The sequence below is a fragment of the Sinocyclocheilus anshuiensis genome, unplaced genomic scaffold, assembly GCF_001515605.1.
Source record: "Sinocyclocheilus anshuiensis isolate Anshui unplaced genomic scaffold, SAMN03320099.WGS_v1.1 scaffold164, whole genome shotgun sequence".
NCBI lineage: Eukaryota > Metazoa > Chordata > Actinopteri > Cypriniformes > Cyprinidae > Sinocyclocheilus > Sinocyclocheilus anshuiensis.
Window position 1 is genome coordinate 94,851 of NW_015557128.1, and position 17,754 is coordinate 112,604.

Here is a 17,754-nt window from a genome sequence, read left to right on the forward strand (position 1 = left end):
GGAAACAGCAAACAGAACAAAACAGGGTAAGCAAAGACATTAATGAAGGAAGGAAAAACAAGCTCAGTCCCCATCAACAGGAGAACAGCATTTGCATAATACAAGCCGCTTTCCTCACAATGGCCCGCCGGGACAATCGCATAACTGTTGTCATTCACGCAAGCTTAGTTAAGACGTCCAAATAAAACCCTTTTAAAGACACCCCAGGAAATGACGGGGCTAAATGCTTCGTTTTGCTGAGTGCAGGAACAGGATAGGCCCGCCGCTGTTCACTTTACCTGTCGCTTTTCCCAGATGCTGATACCGTCAGGAAACACTGGCTTTATTTTCCAGGGTCTCGGCGGATAGGTTTCGGCTTTTGGCAATGACTTATAGGTTGTGTAGCTGATTCATACTGTTAAACTGAGAGAAAACAATTCATTTGGGAGTGAAAATCTGTGTTATTTTAATGTCATTAATATACTGTTAGGGCTTTTATTTTTTTATATTTTTTGTTGCCAAGTTGCCAACTTAATTTTAATTCAAGTTTTAGTAATTTTGTTGTGGTTTTATCATTTTTATTAGTTGTTTTTTTTCTTAAATATGTCTGTTCTGTATATTTTTATTCATTTTTATTTAAGTTTTAGTTTTATTATTTTAGTACTTCAACTTCAACTTAATTAATTTAATAAAGAAAAATTAGGAATAAAAAGAATTTAATATTTTTTCGTTTGTATTGTTTTTTATTTCTGTTAACATTTATTTCAAATAATTAATTTTTAATATATGTATAGTTTTTATTTGTTTTTATTACAGATTTAGTTTGAATTATTTTAGTACTTCAACTTAAATTCATTAGAACTGAAAGAAAATAAGGAATAAAAATTAATAAAAATGTAATAAAAATGAATAAATATGTTTTTTGTTTTATTTTATTTCAGTCAACATTTCAAGTAAAAAAAATGTTTTTGTGGTTTTATTTTTAGTTAATGATAACAACCCTGGTGAAAATAAAGTATAAAATGTATTAGCATCACTCATATCCCGGCAGCGCGTGTGGAAACGGCTGATGGCTGATGTTTAAAATTCTATTACTTGCGAGTGGGTGTCAGTAAATCGTCTCACCTCCTAGATCCTGTATATGCCAATTGTCTACCTGTGCGTTACAGACGCTGCTGAAACCCCCCGGGATCATGTCCTACCAACAAAGGCTTCCTTTGAGCGAGTAGAGCAGCAATTTTATCATTAGTAAACTGAGCAGGAAAAAGGCTCGTTTCCCAATTGGCTGCCGAAGGAGTTAAAAAGGAAGCCCATTTGACTGGCATGCTTTAAAAGCGTTTGCTGTGGTGTTTGGTCTAGACCTCTCGCTATGAGGAGGCCCTCGCTGAGCTTTTAGCGCCGCAGCTCAAGCACAAACCCCCGTGGCCTTCTGGCAGAGGACGAAATCCATTATTAAAGAGCACATCACAGGGAACGAGGCTGATAAACTTCTGACTCATACATAATAAATGCTCTGCTAATACAGCGATTGTTTTGCCATGGCACAGAACCAACATGCTGTCCATTATGGTACGTTTAAATTAATATTGAAGAGGTAATTATGACAGGATTGAGAGTAGTAATATTTGACAAACTGCCTGTGTACAGAAGTATGGAAGCCTGTTTCTGCCACTGAATAAAAAAGGTAATTGCGTTTTTTCCTCAGAATCACAATTGCGAATTTATATTTTGCGAGAAAAAAAAAAAAGTTAGATGTGGCGGAAATGGGCTTCCATACAGAAGGAAGCACATTAAAAGAATAGTTCTCCCAAAAAATACAAATGTATTCAATGCAAACCTGGAAAACAAAAGAATACATTTGAATATTTTCCTTTAAATTTGAGTTCACTACTCACTGCTGTGTGTGTGCACTTGGATGGGTGAAATGCAGAGCACAAATTTTGAGTATGGGACACCATATTTTCCTTTTTTGGAGCCTTATATTCATTGTTACAATAAACTGTTGTTGTATGACATTTCTGGGTGAACTTTCCCTTTAAATCTTGCTAAACCGCTTCCAACCTGCCATGTCTCACAACAAGAGGGAGTTGTTCCTCCAACCATTTTGAGATTACTTTATTGCACTGTAAGACTCATTTTTTGTCAGTCGGATGTCTAAACATATTACCACAGATTTTTAGCAAGGTTACTGGTCGGCTAAATGTCAATGATGACCTCATAGTTTAGCGCAGTTCTCAGTTTCCTATTGGCAGGCTCCGTGCGCTCGAGCTGTTTGATTGAGACACGAGTTTCCCAAAAGGCAGCAGGTCAGATAAGATTCTTGTTTCAACCGATCCAAACAGCCACGCTTAGTGAAAAATGAAAAAGTGCTTGCTTGCACATTATCATTCACTGAAGGGGCAGTTGTGGCCTAATGGTTGGAGAGTTGGACTTGTAACCTAAAGGTTGCAGGTTTGAGTCTTGGTATCAGCAGGTATTGTAGGTGGGGGGAGTGAATGTACAGTGCTCTCTTCCACCCAACTGCTCCCTGGGCAGCCCACTGCTCCGGGTGTGTGTTCACTACTCACTGCTGTGTGTGTGCACTTGTATGGGTGAAATGCAGAGCACAAATTTTGAGTATGGGACACCATAATTGGCCACACGTCACTTTCACTGAAACTTTACACAGGCAGTAAAATTTAAATCAGATTTTTTTTTTAATGAAAGAGATAAATTACCTGCACTCTACCAACTAAAGGTGCAAATATCCATGAGCATCAATAATAACAAATGAAAAATTTTAATTAACTGCTCTTATTTTTCTTAATATTTTTATATATAATTTTATTATACTTCTCAGTGAGAAGGTGTGTTCTCTGACCTGTGAGAAGTATAAATACAATAAATAAATATTATATGTTAGTAGAATATTCTGGGTGGTTGCTAGGGACTTGCTGTGCATTTGGTAGGGTTGTTGCTAGGGAGTTGCTATGCAACTGGTAGAATGTTCCGCGTTGTTGCCAGGGTTTTTTTATGCAATTTGTAGGATGTTCTAGGTGGTTGAAAGGATGTTGCTATGCAGTTTTTTTATAACGTTTTAAGGGGTATTAGGGTGTTGCTATGAAACTAGTAGAATATTCTGGGTGGTTGCTAGGGAGTTGCTGTGCATTTGGTAGAACGTTCTGGTTGGTTGCTAGAGTGTTGCTATTCAACTGGTAGAATGTTTTGGGTGTTTACCCGCGTTTTGCTATTTTTTTTTTAATGAAAGAGATAAATTACCTGCACTCTACCAACTAAAGGTGCAAATATCCATGAGCATCAATAATAACAAATGAAAAATTTTAATTAACTGCTCTTATTTTTCTTAATATTTTTATATATAATTTTATTATACTTCTCAGTGAGAAGGTGTGTTCTCTGACCTGTGAGAAGTATAAATACAATAAATAAATATTATATGTATTTTCTTTTAGGGTTATACATTATATATATGCATTTGGTAGGGTTGTTGCTAGGGAGTTGCTATGCAACTGGTAGAATGTTCCGCGTTGTTGCCAGGGTTTTTTTATGCAATTTGTAGGATGTTCTAGGTGGTTGAAAGGATGTTGCTATGCAGTTTTTTTATAACGTTTTAAGGGGTATTAGGGTGTTGCTATGAAACTAGTAGAATATTCTGGGTGGTTGCTAGGGAGTTGCTGTGCATTTGGTAGAACGTTCTGGTTGGTTGCTAGAGTGTTGCTATTCAACTGGTAGAATGTTTTGGGTGTTTACCCGAGTTTTGCTATGTAATTTGTAGGATATTCTGGGTGGTTGATAGGATGTTGCTATACAATTCGTAAAATGGTTTGGGTGGTTGCCAGGGTTTTGCTATGCCATGTGTAGGATGTTCTGGCTGGTTGATAGGATAATACTATGCAATTTTGTGGAATGTTTTGGGGGGTTACTAGGGTGTTGTTATGCGATTGGTACAATGTTCTGGTTGGTTGCTAGAGTGTTGCTATGCAATTGGTAGGATATTTTGAGTGTTTGCCAGCATTTTGCTGTGCAATTGATATGGTGTTCTGGATGGTTTCTAGGGTGTTGCTGTGCTAATGATTAGTAATCAAAGTTCAAAGGGACCACAAATCTAATATCTGTGATATTCTGGTCTTTATTTCAATGTGAATCTAGATTTTTCTTGCCCATTTTATAGTCTGCCAGGTGAAAATTGTAAGTTTGGTCACTTTCTTTAACAGGGATCATTCATGCAGCGATTTTTCAAATTCCTAACCTCAAGTCTGACTATACCTGCTTTCAGAGGGCATGCAAAATTAGATACGTTGGATGTTTAATCCTGTTATAATTTGCTTTACAAAAGAATTATGCATGAGGTTACTCATGGACATTTTATTGGTTAAATTAAAACAATCAAATAATTATAGAGCCTTTAAATTTAAGTTCTGGGAACTTCTGAATTTGAATGCTGCAACTTCTTTTGGGAAGATCGCATACATTTGACCAGAGACTGTGTGTGTGTGTGTGTGTGTGTGTGTGTGTGTGTGTGTGTGTGCGTGCGTGTGTGTGTCTGACAAGGAACAGGACGCACCATTCATCAGTGTCAGCAAGAGACAATCAGAATCCCACATTCCGCTCGTCCGACCGACGGCCCTGATTGAGGGCTCCTCTGCTGAGCTATGCTGATGGTGTCGATATGTCCTGGAGCCCGTCGGGGAAGGTAGAGGGGTGGTACGTTATCTCCTCAGATGTTACTCACAGGGGGAGATCAAAAGGAAGGGTTGAGATGAAGGAGAGTTAGGGCTGTAGAAGCGCCTGCTCGTCGACTGGCACGCTTGGCTCCACTGGCTGTCAATTCGGTTGTCTAAATGCTTCATCAGTGGCATGGAACAATCACATGTGAGCACACTGCTTTTCTGAATTGAAATGGGTGCTGCTTTGATTTTATTAATTTCACTGCAAACATTGGTTTTGGTATTTCTGTCCTGATTTTCCATACAAATATCTACACATCCTTAAAACAAAATACATTTACTTGAGATGCAAAATTGTTTAGCATAAAACCATTTGATTACGAATTAAGACTATATCTGAGCTCATTGTCTCATTGGGCTCATTTTTTTCACTAAATTTAGCTTGTTTTATATGATTTAAGACCAAAACAAAGACAAAATGTAGCAAATGGAGTAACAAAAATGATGTGAAGTCTTAATTTACAAAATAATTTCAATTTAGACAAAAATTAAAGCTGCATTCTATAACTTGTTTTGGTTAAAAAGTATCCAAAAACAATTATTGAGCAAGTACATAACCAATCAGTGTTCCAAACTATCTCCTGACCATAGTTCACAACGGTAAGCTTGTAATAATGTTTTCTAATTTGAGTGGTTCAGGTCGTTCGTCTTTGCGTCATTACATCATGTCTGTATGCATAAAGGAGGAGTCCCGGCTAGTAGGCTCTATCGCGTGTGTGGATGCTGCAGGCGGCGGATCATTTGTAGCCTCTTCTTACAGCAGCTGGAATAAATAAAGTTATGTTAAGTTATGTGATCTGAGCTAACTTTGCGATCGTTAGATTGGTAGCGCAAATTATTTTTTTTTTTCAGTTGGTCAGAACAAAATTGGCAGACATGTTGCGTACTTGTTCAGATGACATTTTCCGGTTAAACTTCATATTTTGGACATACTTCCAAGACGTAGTATCTAATTCTGAAGTACAGTGAGTGAATATCCACACTGGTGCGTTGACTGACAGCCAACACATACACCTCAAAACATTAGATTCATCTGCGCTGAGGAGCCGTGCCGATGCACAACCCACATAAACAAGATAATTCCGCAAATAACTGCAATTGCAGGTTTCAAACAGAGATGGTGACAAAGAGGCAAAACTTACGGACTGCAGCTTTAAATGTTTAATCTGAACAATCTGTAAATAACGCTTCCAATGTACTTAGCTTTTAGAGTCTCATTTGTTGCACATACATTTTTAAACTGTTATGCAACACAGATTTTTCAAAAAAAAAAAGTACAAAATAAACAATATGAGATTTTGTAATAAATACAGTTGTTTAGACAAAGAAGTATATTAAGAGTACAGTCACTTCAAAACTCTTGGCTTTCTTCCTGAGATATTGACAAAGTTTTTTTTTGGTCACTGCTATAAAGAAAACAGTATACATTTTAGATAATTGACAATGATACATATAAAACAATTCTTCTAGGACTGTTCAGAGGCATTCTCACGGAACTGCAACATTGATCATGTATATTGCACGTTTGCATCTAGAAAGGTCGGAGGTCTTTGGATCAGTCGTGAAGGATATTTTCCATGTAGGGGGAGATCTTTGAACCTTATCTTGTGTAGTAACTCCTGCAATGTTTATATTATTTCTTATTACATTACATTATCTTGACTTCTCAAATCCATCATGCTCAGGTTTTATGATGTGTGGGAGTACATCTTTGGTTGCTATCTTGTATAGTCAGCATTGAGTAAGCCCGTAGCCCTGAATGATGAATGTGGGTTTTTCTCCTTTTTTTTTAAAAGCTAATGGATGCAATGGTTTTAGGCATCTGTCATTTAGAGCTGGCACAATCATAGGTCAAATCTCAGGTAAGAATATTACATAAAATTAATGTGTGAAATTATGCTGTTCTCTGACCTTACCAGCTGTCGTCTTATCAAAAAATCATGTGTAATTCTGACAATTATAAAACAGATAAAACCGAACATGAGAAAAAATAAAACATATTGCATAGGGCCCTAAAACCATTTTTTTTTTGTTAAACTTTTAATGAATTGATGTTAAATTGTATAAGTTTCATGATTTTACTTTACTTTAATTTAACCATTAAAAAAGGAGTCAATTAAAACAAAAAACAGAATCTGGAAAAATTGGAAAAAATTGAATTTGGAAAAAATAAAACAGAATTTTTTTGGGGAAAAAAACAGATTTTATAGGGCCCTACTTATTTACCCCTAAAGAGTGCATATTAGTACCTTAAAAGTGCATATAATTATATCTTTTGACAAGGTACCGCTGCAGTGACAGCTTTTGTACCTTTGAACAGATCAGATTTGAACAGATGATCAGAATATCCTGTCATTTTCTGTGTAGGTTCAGGTTGTGAGGTGGGGTCTTTCCGTTGTGGGACAGGCCGTTGTATTCCAGCAAGCCAGAGGTGCGATGGAACAACCGACTGTTCGGATAACTCAGATGAATTTGGCTGCCGTAAGTAACTCTTCCTCCACAGTCACAAGGTCACACTTGAACGCTGATAAAGAGTGGCAAGTGTGAAATACAGCTGTTCAGTTTGTAATATGTAAACCCAGAGCAGCATCAGCACTGGCCATGTGTTCCCTCGGGAATTTGAAATGAGTTTTTAGAATTGTAGTTTTTGGCTTACTAGCATCATTTTTTTTACCTAAAAGTCTTATTTTTATACACCATTTTGGGTTTTAGAAACAAGTTTCTTACCAGTTTTAGGGCTGTTTTCATGCATTCATACCAGATGTATTCAATAAATAAATTCCTGTGTAAAACTGGCTAGCTTTCTATGGACAGCAAATCTCTGGAAATCATGGCATTGCCAAAATATAGAGTGGCATAGACCAAAAGAGTTTTGAGAGGTGAAAACCTACAAATCTCAGGTGACTGTCACAGCAGTCCAGAAGGAAAGATTAAAAATTAAGAAGTTAAAAGGTCATGCGAGGCACATTGCATTGTGGTATACAAAACCCAATGCAGTTTTCACTGCTGTATACTGCATATTTTGATAAATTTAGTAGGTATTTTGTGCATAATGAAAGGTACACTGCAAAAAATTATATGCTCAGTATTTGTCATGTTACAAATATCTAAAAATTCTTAAATCAAGATACATTGAGAAGCAAAATGACTGAAGATATTGAATTTTGTTTTCTGAAAAAAAGTGTTTTTGCTTAAAACAAGAAAAATGTCTATTAGTGGGGTAAGAAAAATAATCCCATTTTACCTTAAGTTTTATTTTACATAGCTCACAGACATATTTTTCTTGTTTAGTAACAATCAAAAATCACTTAATTTTGATTGTTTTTTTTTTTTTTCAGAAAACAAGACTTCAATAGTTTCAGTCATTTTGCTTCTCGAGTAAATTTAAGAATGTTTAGATATTTTACTGGAAAACAAAACAAAAATACTAGCATACTGCATATACTGTATACTTCAGAAAAAGTATTGGTTGTATGCTATTTCAAACAAGTTTGGACCAATAAATGAAGAAAATAGTTTTTTAAAAGATCATGTGGCATATTTATTTCAGTATAGCCACGTCACTTCTTAAATTCCTCCTCTTATGGAGTCAGTCAAGGAGCTCTTTGAAAGGAAACTCTTAGAGCAGGCCAGCTCAGATCTCTTCTAGCTTGGTTAACAATGCTGTCTTATTATGCTCTTCAAGCCGAGCCCACCTGCGAGAGTGCTCAGTTCCAGTGCTTGAGTGACGGCGAGTGCATTCCGCAGCACTGGGTCTGCGATGATGAAGAGGATTGCGAGGATGGCTCCGATGAAAGGCAGCACTGCCGTGAGTACTCCTTATCTCCATCAGTCCGTCTCTCCCTCGCTTTCTGCTTCCATTTCAATTACGACTGTCCGTCAGAGCTGAGAGCTCCATTGACTCCCAGTAATGTACAGGGATGTAATTTCCGTCATGTCAGAGAAACACGATATCTCAGATGTGCAGGCAACAGTCTGAAAAACATAAGGCAAAGCGTGCATGTGTTGTAGGGAGAGCATGCCACTTTAGTGAAGATGAGGACCACCCAGCGCACTCATATTATAACCATGTGTCTTTGATCTTTGCTGGCAGCTGGCAGGACATGCTCCAGTTCACAGTTCACCTGTACGAATGGGGCCTGCATCCCGGGAGGATACAGGTGCGACCATGTGCCTGACTGTCTAGACGGAGCAGATGAGAGAAACTGCCGTAAGTATGCTGTCGGGATGTGTGTGATGGGATTAAAGCTGGGCAGTATAGCTAAATACTGACAGTATATTTAAGGTCATATATGGATATTTAATGTACCATTCAAAAGTTTGGGGTCAGTAAGATTTTTTTATGTTTTTGAAGTATCTTATGACAACCAAGGCTGCATTTATTTGATTAAAAAAGACATAAATTGTTACAATTTAAAATAGCTGTTTTCTATTTGAATATATTGTAAAATGTTATTTATTCCTGTGATGCAAAGATGAATTTTCAGCATCATTACTCCAGTCTTCAGTGTCACATGATCCTTCAGAAATCATTCTAATATACTGATTTGCTGCTCAAGAAACATTTCTTATTATTATCAATGCTGAAAATAGTCATGCTGCTTAATAATATTGTGGAAACTGTAACAATTTCTTCAGGATTCTTTGATGGATAGAAGTTCAAACAAACTAAAGCCATAAAAGAACATTTTCGTTTAAAATAAAATAAATGTAACTGAAATAAAATGTATTTTTTTATTTTATTTATTTTTATGTTTTTATTCTAGCTACTTGCCAAAGCAAAATTTCTCATTTTCATTTCTTATTTCTCATTTTCATTTTCTCGTTTTCATACTAAAATGACTAAAACTGAAATAAAATTTGTTAAAAACTATACAGACATATTTTTATAAAACAATACCTAATAAAAATGACAAAGACACAACTAAATTACTAAAACTTTAACTAAAATTTTAATGAAAACAGAAAATACAAACGAATTAAATCTAATTCAAAATAACTATATAATAACTATGCAACTGTATAACTTCAAAAACTATAATAGTATCTCAGAAATAATAAAATAACTGCTTACGGCTACAATTTTTCATTAAATGAATAAATATAAGATTGCTGTTTAATAATTTTCAATATCATGCATCATTAGTTTTGAATCAACTGTGAATTATTTTGAACCGATTCACAGTTTTGAATCAAATTGACCAATTCTGTTGCTGTTTTTTAATGCAGTTTAAAGGGGTCATATGATGTTGCCAAAAAGAACATTATTTTTTGTACTTGGTGTAATGAAATGTGTTTATGCGGTTTAAGGTTAAAAAAACACATTATTTTCCACATACTGTACATTATTGTTTCTCCTCTATGCCCCGCCTTTCTGAAACGCGTCGATTTTTACAAAGCTCATCGGTCTGAAAGCGAGGTGTGCTCTGATTGGCCAGCTATCCAGTACGTTGTGATTGGCCGAATACCTCAAGCGTGTGACGGCAATGTTACGCCCCAGACAAAACATTAAAACCCATTATAAACGAGGCATTTGTTGCATCCAGTGGGGAAATGATTACGGATTATAATGACTTATACTGTCTTTTTACGCGTTGCGTTGCATCGCGCCGCGTAAACACAAAACCATGTCTGCATTTGTGATCGGAGAAATGACAAACAACAAGCACTACTCTACACTGCTGAAAACTCGCGTTTGAATCATCAGTGGCAAATCCTTTAAATATGAAAACGTACTTACAGGCTGTGCAAATCTTCCCACATCGTGACGTAGACATGTGGGGGCGTGTTAGAACGAGCCATTTTAGGTAGGCGTGGTTGACTCTTAACTTTTATAAAGAATATCTCTTTGGACTTGAGACTTTAGTCTTTGCAACTTTACAGATCTTCTTTATGCACCAAGAGCTTGTAACACTCCAAAGAGAAAGGAAAAATTGAAATCGCATCATATGACCCCTTTAAATCAGATGTCAAAGTGAAATCGAATTAGAGTCTATTCACTTTATAAATTCACATCAAACCCATTGCAACCCTTCTCCTTTAACTACCTGACTCCATTCTGGTATGCTTTTTAAGATCCAGCCAATTCCCAATGGTTAAACTCATGTCCTTGTTCCTTAAATATCCTATTTCATGCGGAAATGCATTGGGTTAAGGATGCAGAACGGTCACAACGTTGCATTGCATTTCATGAATTTAACGCTCTCATACTTGCACTAGTCAAACAACATTTAAATATCATAAAGTGCATAAACATCATAGCAATATATTGTAAATATATCATGAATATTTGATATATCGCCCAGCCCTAGATAGTGTGTGTGTGTGTGTGTGTGTGTGTGTTTTCTCCCCCTCAAAGGCTCCTGTGGCATTTTAATCAGTTTGTAAGATTAAGAGTCTCGCTGATGGACAGAAATGGCCACAATATGCTTCTTGTTTGTCAGAGTTGATTGCAGATTCCTCTGTGGATTAGTGCTAGTGTCAGTTCATCACTGAGCTCTTATCACACACTGCTTTACCCTACCAGACTTGCTATGCACATAATGGGCATTTGGCTGCAGAAGTTTGTGTTTGTTTTCTACATTAGCTTTATGCTGTTTCTTTACTTGCATCACTCGATGCCGTACCGCAGTGGACGCTGTATTGTATTACAGAGTGATTATATTTTATTGAATGACTGGACGTGCTCTCTTTTTCTCAGTGTACCCAGAGTGCTCGGAGCTGAGGTGTGCTAACGGGGCGTGTTATAACAGGAGCCAGCGCTGTGACCAGGTGCTCAACTGCCGAGACGGCTCAGACGAAGCCAATTGCAGTGAGTGTATTTCCCTGGCAGGACACACACATTAACACAATCATCTACTGGATGGCCTGGAAAACATCTGCGCTACTTTTGCAATTGCAAGATTTTGAAGCTATAATGTTTAGTCATGTGACTTTTTGTCTGTTTGATTACACTTTTAAAAATAAAAGTTTTTATTGGCATCTACGATTCCATGAAGAACCTTTAACATTAATTGTTTCCATTGGACAAAGGGTTCTTTATAGCGTAAAAAAGTTCTATAGATTTTTAAAAAGTTCTTCACACCAAGAAAAAAAAATGGTTCTTTCAAGAACTGCCCGTTAAAAAGTTTCTTCGGGGAATCAAAATAGTTCCTCTATGGCATCACTGTGAAAACCCCCTTTTGGAACCTTTATTTTTTACTATAATATATAGTTTTTGTTACTCATACTCATGTTGCTCTGTTATTTGTAATATTATTTATATATTCAATATTTTGAACTTTAACTTTTTAATTTCAGTTTAAATTTGAGAAATTCGGTTATGTGCTTTTGTTTTTAGAATTTAAAAAAAAACCATTTAGGTCTAAATGGATTTTTTTTTATTTCAGTTTTAGTTTTTATTTTTTTTTTCAATTAATTATTTGTTTAAGTTTTTAATTTGATATGTATATTTTATTTTATTTGATATCAATTAACATTTTTTTTTTTTCTGGTTAATAATAACCCTGATTTGGTGAAACACAAAATAAGATATTAGGCAGAATGTTCAAGCTGCTTTTTTCCATACAATGAAAGTGGATGGTGATTTATAAACACCATAGCTCATAAAACACCATAAAAGTACCCTAAAACTATCAATAAATGTAGTATATGTGACTTTAGTGCTATATTTCAAGTGTTATTAAGCCATTTCATAGTTCATCAAGCAAGTTTAATTCATTGTTCACTGATTATCCCATTTGCAGTCTCATTTTTTGTCACGATTCGTCACATCATACAAAAACCGATGCCATTGGCATCAGTGATGTCAAACCTGGTGCAATATGTCCAAAAGTGTCATTTGTGAATTGAAAACAAATCTTTTTTATTGCTTTATATTTGTAATATAGTGTTCAAATTGGAAGAAAGAAAATAATAGAGTCAGAACAACATGAGGGTGAATAAACAATGATTAAAAATTCATTTCTGGCTCTACTATTCCTTATTATACTGTATTGTATGCTGCATTTTATTTTGATATTCACCCTTTTTCCATCCTTTGGTGTGGTGAAAACATACCAAGTATAGTTATCTTCAGCTTTATTTAACTTTTATGAAATTGTGTCGTGGATAGACATATTTCTTGTTTGTTTTCAGCCCAGCGGTGCAGCGGCGGTCAGTTTCAGTGCAGTAATGGAGAATGTATTCCTCGCGGATACGTCTGCGATCATGACGATGATTGTGGAGACAGAAGTGATGAACAGAACTGCAGTATGTATATTTCATTCCACAGTTTCTCAAATGCGATCATAAAGAATGTAAAAAGGTATCTTAGAAAAGCCTTTTACTCGGGTGTGAACGTTCACTAATGCATTATCTACAGCCTACCCAACCTGCAGAGGAACGTACTTCACCTGTCCCAGCGGCCGCTGCATTCATCAGGTCTGGCTGTGTGATGGAGAGGATGACTGCGAGGACAATGCAGATGAGAGAGGCTGCGGTACATCCTTAAAATGACCTTCTTCCTGCTAAATATTGCAAAAGCCAGGCTTCCGATTGATTGTTTTTCAGAACATGAAAGTCTCTTGAGTGACCTGAGCTGAAATGGTGTTTTTTGTGTGTTGCGTTTAGATAATGTCCAGCGTGAGTGTTATCCCGGGGAATGGCCGTGTCCTTCTTCTGGTGTTTGCATCCCTCTGGACCATCTCTGTGATGGGACGGCACACTGTCCGGACGGAGAAGATGAAACCAATACCACTGCCGGACGCAACTGCAGTCAGTTACCACCTAAAAATCACTAAAGCTGATTTCTGCCAGTGTTGTTTAAGTATTATTTATATACTATTATATTATTAAATCATATTTTTATATTTTCAGTTTTTATTTTGTGATTTAAGTTTATTATGTGCTTTTGTCATTTTTATTTATTTCTGTTTTTTTATATTTATGTATAGCTTTAATTTATTTTATTTTATTTCAGTTTTAGTTCTTAAAACTTATTTTATTTCAGTTAGTTGCCAGGCCACATTTATAATTTTCTAAAGTTAACGTAAATATTTTATATTTATTTATAAAATATTTTTATTTTATTTTCAGTATTATTTCTATTACTTAAAATGTTTTTTATAGGCTGAAAAAAAATTGGTCTAGCCTTTTAAAATTTTTTCACCTTTTTCACTTTTAAATTTTCAGTTTACATTTAAATTTTTGTTTAAATGTTAATAATGTTGTTAGGTGCTTTTGTCATTTGTATTTTTATATCACTATTTTATTTCAGTTTTAGTTTTTGTTCAGCTTTAGTTTTTTTATTTTCAATTAATAATTTAGGTTTAAGTTTTTCATCTAATAATTATCTTATATTTCAGTTTTATTGCTATTGACAATTACAAAATGTTTTTAATAGTTTTGGTTAACTTATTTTTAATATTTCTATAAAACTTTGTTTAATTTCAGTTTTAGTAATTTTAGTACTTAAATTCTTCTATTTTTTATTTATGTTTTTGAATTTTTCATGTAATATTTATAATTTATTTTATTTCAGCTGTATTTCTATTACTGTTAAATGATTATTAATACACTGAAAAAAAATGATGTGGAAACAATTTTTCACTCAAAAATTGCTAGTAAATTTCACAAATAATTAAAAATAAACAGCAAGTAACACATCGAATTAAATGTGAAAATTTGGAGTAAAAAGAATGAAATAGTATTTTCTTGTAAAAAAAAATACTGCTATAATCCTTATTTAGAACTACAAAAAATATTTTATAGTGTAATAATTTTAGTTTTCTAGTCTTAGTTTTTTGTTTATCATTTATTGTGATGTTAATCTGCCAAAATTCTTGTGTTTGCTTGATATTATAGTTACATTTTTGGTTTCGCCTAAGGTTTTCCTAACATTTCGAGTGCTGTATGGCTGTGTTTTGTGCCAGGTATCTGGCGCTGTGCATCTCTGAGCTGTGAGCATCACTGTCACGCCTCTCCTGAAGGAGGAACCTGTGCCTGTCCACCAGGATACATGGTCAGCAGAAACGACAGCCGCTCATGCATTGGTAAAACACTTGATTGATGATTACAAATAGTTGCTCATATTCAATCAAACTGGTGACTTGCCATCAGCTCTCCCTGTACTCTGTGCACATCTTTGCAGATTATGATGACTGTAGTCTGTGGGGCATGTGTGACCAGCTGTGTGAGGATCGGATCGGAAGCCATCGCTGCAGCTGTCGGGACGGTTACCTTCTGGAGCAGCACAGATACTGCAGAGCAAATCCCTCATGTGAGTCCATTCAGGCCTCTAACATGCTGCCTGTGTGTATGGAGAAGGTGTTTGATGAAGGGCTGCAATAGATTCATTCGTTTCAGCTCAATTCAAGTTGATTCGTATAGCGCTTTTCACAATACGTTTCAAAACAGCTTTACAGGGCATGCATTTTTCAATGTTACAATCAGAAAGTATTCTGTTATTCTGCTAAATTTCACAGTTAATTAGAAAGAAATGGCAAGTAACACAATGAATAAGACATTTTGAAGTAGAAAGACAGTGGTAGAAAATAGTATGTATGTTTCTTGTAAAACATACTCCAATTTACATCCTCGAAAAATTATTTTTTACAGTGTGGTTAGAAAACCTCATGTATTCCAATTAAACAGACAAAATGAACCTATTTAAAACATTTTCTGATAAGAAAAATCATATTAGATTAATTAATATTCTTTTTAAATATTTTTTTCACAGGTTTACACATTTTGTATTTATTTACTCAATATCTCATAAGAAATCATATTAAATTAATTAATATTTATTTAAAATTTTTATTTTATTTTACACAGGTTAACTAGTATTTTTTAAATTGTATTTATTTAATCATACTTTTTCCCATAGTGAACCATATTAAATTAATATTTATTTTAAATAAATTTTACACAGATTTACACATTTTTAAATTGTATTTATTTACTCAGTGTCCTTTTTTTCTCATTAATTATATCAAATTAATTAATATTTATTTTAAATATATTTTACACAACTGTATTTATTTATTCATTATTTGTTTTAATTTTTTTCTGTTACTTCTGCATTATATTTTCCTGCATGCTTTCACACAAGTATCATGGCTTTGAGAACCTATTTAAAACATTTTCTGATAAGAAAAATCATATTAGATTAATATTCTTTTTTTCACAGGTTTACACATTTTGTATTTATTTACTCAATATCTCATAAGAAATCATATTAAATTAATTAATATTTATTTAAAATTTTTATTTTATTTTACACAGGTTAACTAGTATTTTTTAAATTGTATTTATTTAATCATACTTTTTCCCATAGTGAACCATATTAAATTAATATTTATTTTAAATAAATTTTACACAGATTTACACATTTTTAAATTGTATTTATTTACTCAGTGTCCTTTTTTTCTCATTAATTATATCAAATTAATTAATATTTATTTTAAATATATTTTACACAACTGTATTTATTTATTCATTATTTGTTTTAATTTTTTTCTGTTACTTCTGCATTATATTTTCCTGCATGCTTTCACACAAGTATCATGGCTTTGAGACTAATATTCCTGGTGTTAACTGTTATCTTATATGCCCATTAATCAGGCTTTTTGCAGCTCATCGCTCTTCGAGCGCCTCAGTTTGCATTGAATGCCATCATGTTAAGCTCCTGAAATGTCTGCCTCCCAACCATTTGTTTGGCAGGCCCTGGAAATGAATAACAAACGCTGGCACCACACTGCCAATTTTAAACTCTCTCACATATTTGTTATGCCTTATCAAAAGTACATTATATTATGAGTTCTCTAAAGATTGTCAAACTGTATCCTTCATTTTGAAGCTATCCTTCCACATTAATTCACTTTGTTTGGCCATCTTTAGCTGGGGTGCCTTCGCTTATATTCTCCAATGGGAGAGACTTGCTGATTGCTGATGTCCACGGACACAGTACTCAAACCCTGGTCGAGTCCCAGAACAGAGGAGTTGCTGTTGGTGTGGACTTTCATTACCAGCTGCAAAGGGTCTTTTGGACCGACACAATCCAAAATAAGGTAAATGGTCTACAGACTAACAACAGCAGTTTTTTTGAAGTTGCATATAGTCCCTAAAAATAGCACTAGGGCTGGCATTTATAAAGTAAAGACATTTATAATGTTACAGAAGATTTCTATTTCAAATAAATGCTGCTCTTTTGAACTTTCCATTCAACAAAAAATCCTGAAAAATAAAATATATCACGGTTTCCACAAAAATATGAAGCAGCACAACTGTTTCCAACATTGGTAGTAATAAGAAATGTTTCTCGAGCAGCAAATCAGCATATTAGAATGATTTCTGAAGGATCATGTGACACTGAAGACTGGAGTAATGATGCTGAAAATTCAGCTTTGATCACAGGAATAAATTACATTTTACAATATAATCAAATAGAAAACAGTTATTTTAAATTTCAATAATATTTCACATTATAACTGACCTTACTGTATTTTTTTTAAACGAGACATCTTTTAAAAATGTTTTTCTAAATCTTACCGACCCCAAACTTTTAAATAGTGTATCTCAATATTTTTCTGTCTTTTTGACACTATTTATGTATTTGCATTGTTTTTTTTGCATTTTTTTTTGTAAAATTCAGTCATTTCCATCGAACAGCCTTTGTATCCTAGATGTTTAATGCAAGTTAAATACAGTTAACATCTAGTTAATTAATCACAATATTGATCATAATGTGTGTATATATATATATATATATATATATATATATATATATATAGTCCAGTCCTAATGGACTTAGAGCACAGTTTACTCTATTTCATTGCTTGGTGTGTGGCATTAATATTTCCCACTTACATTCATTTAATGCTCTGGCACCTGCCATGGGTTCTCAGTTTTCCTGAATTTAATAAGTGGCATTTCACAGATTACTGAAGTTCTAACCTTGTCAGGACGAGTGATATCGATGTTACATTTGTTGTTGATAACAAAGCTCTGCATTATACCAGCTCTTCCTCCTTCAACACAGACACACACACACACACACACACACACACAC

At 34.4% G+C, this 17,754-nt stretch overlaps 1 protein-coding gene across 1 annotated transcript in view; it reads left to right on the forward strand.

The window, feature by feature from the left end:
* Positions 1-17,754, forward strand: part of lrp2a (low density lipoprotein receptor-related protein 2a) — a 105,983-nt gene that overhangs the window by 5,906 nt on the left and 82,323 nt on the right. The window contains exons 2-11 of the mRNA XM_016472964.1: positions 7,074-7,187; positions 8,392-8,514; positions 8,800-8,916; positions 11,407-11,517; positions 12,843-12,956; positions 13,069-13,185; positions 13,317-13,460; positions 14,618-14,737; positions 14,836-14,964; positions 16,584-16,753. Of these exons, the coding sequence (XP_016328450.1) occupies positions 7,074-7,187; positions 8,392-8,514; positions 8,800-8,916; positions 11,407-11,517; positions 12,843-12,956; positions 13,069-13,185; positions 13,317-13,460; positions 14,618-14,737; positions 14,836-14,964; positions 16,584-16,753 (1,259 nt within the window). The remainder of the gene's footprint in view (positions 1-7,073; positions 7,188-8,391; positions 8,515-8,799; positions 8,917-11,406; positions 11,518-12,842; positions 12,957-13,068; positions 13,186-13,316; positions 13,461-14,617; positions 14,738-14,835; positions 14,965-16,583; positions 16,754-17,754) is intronic.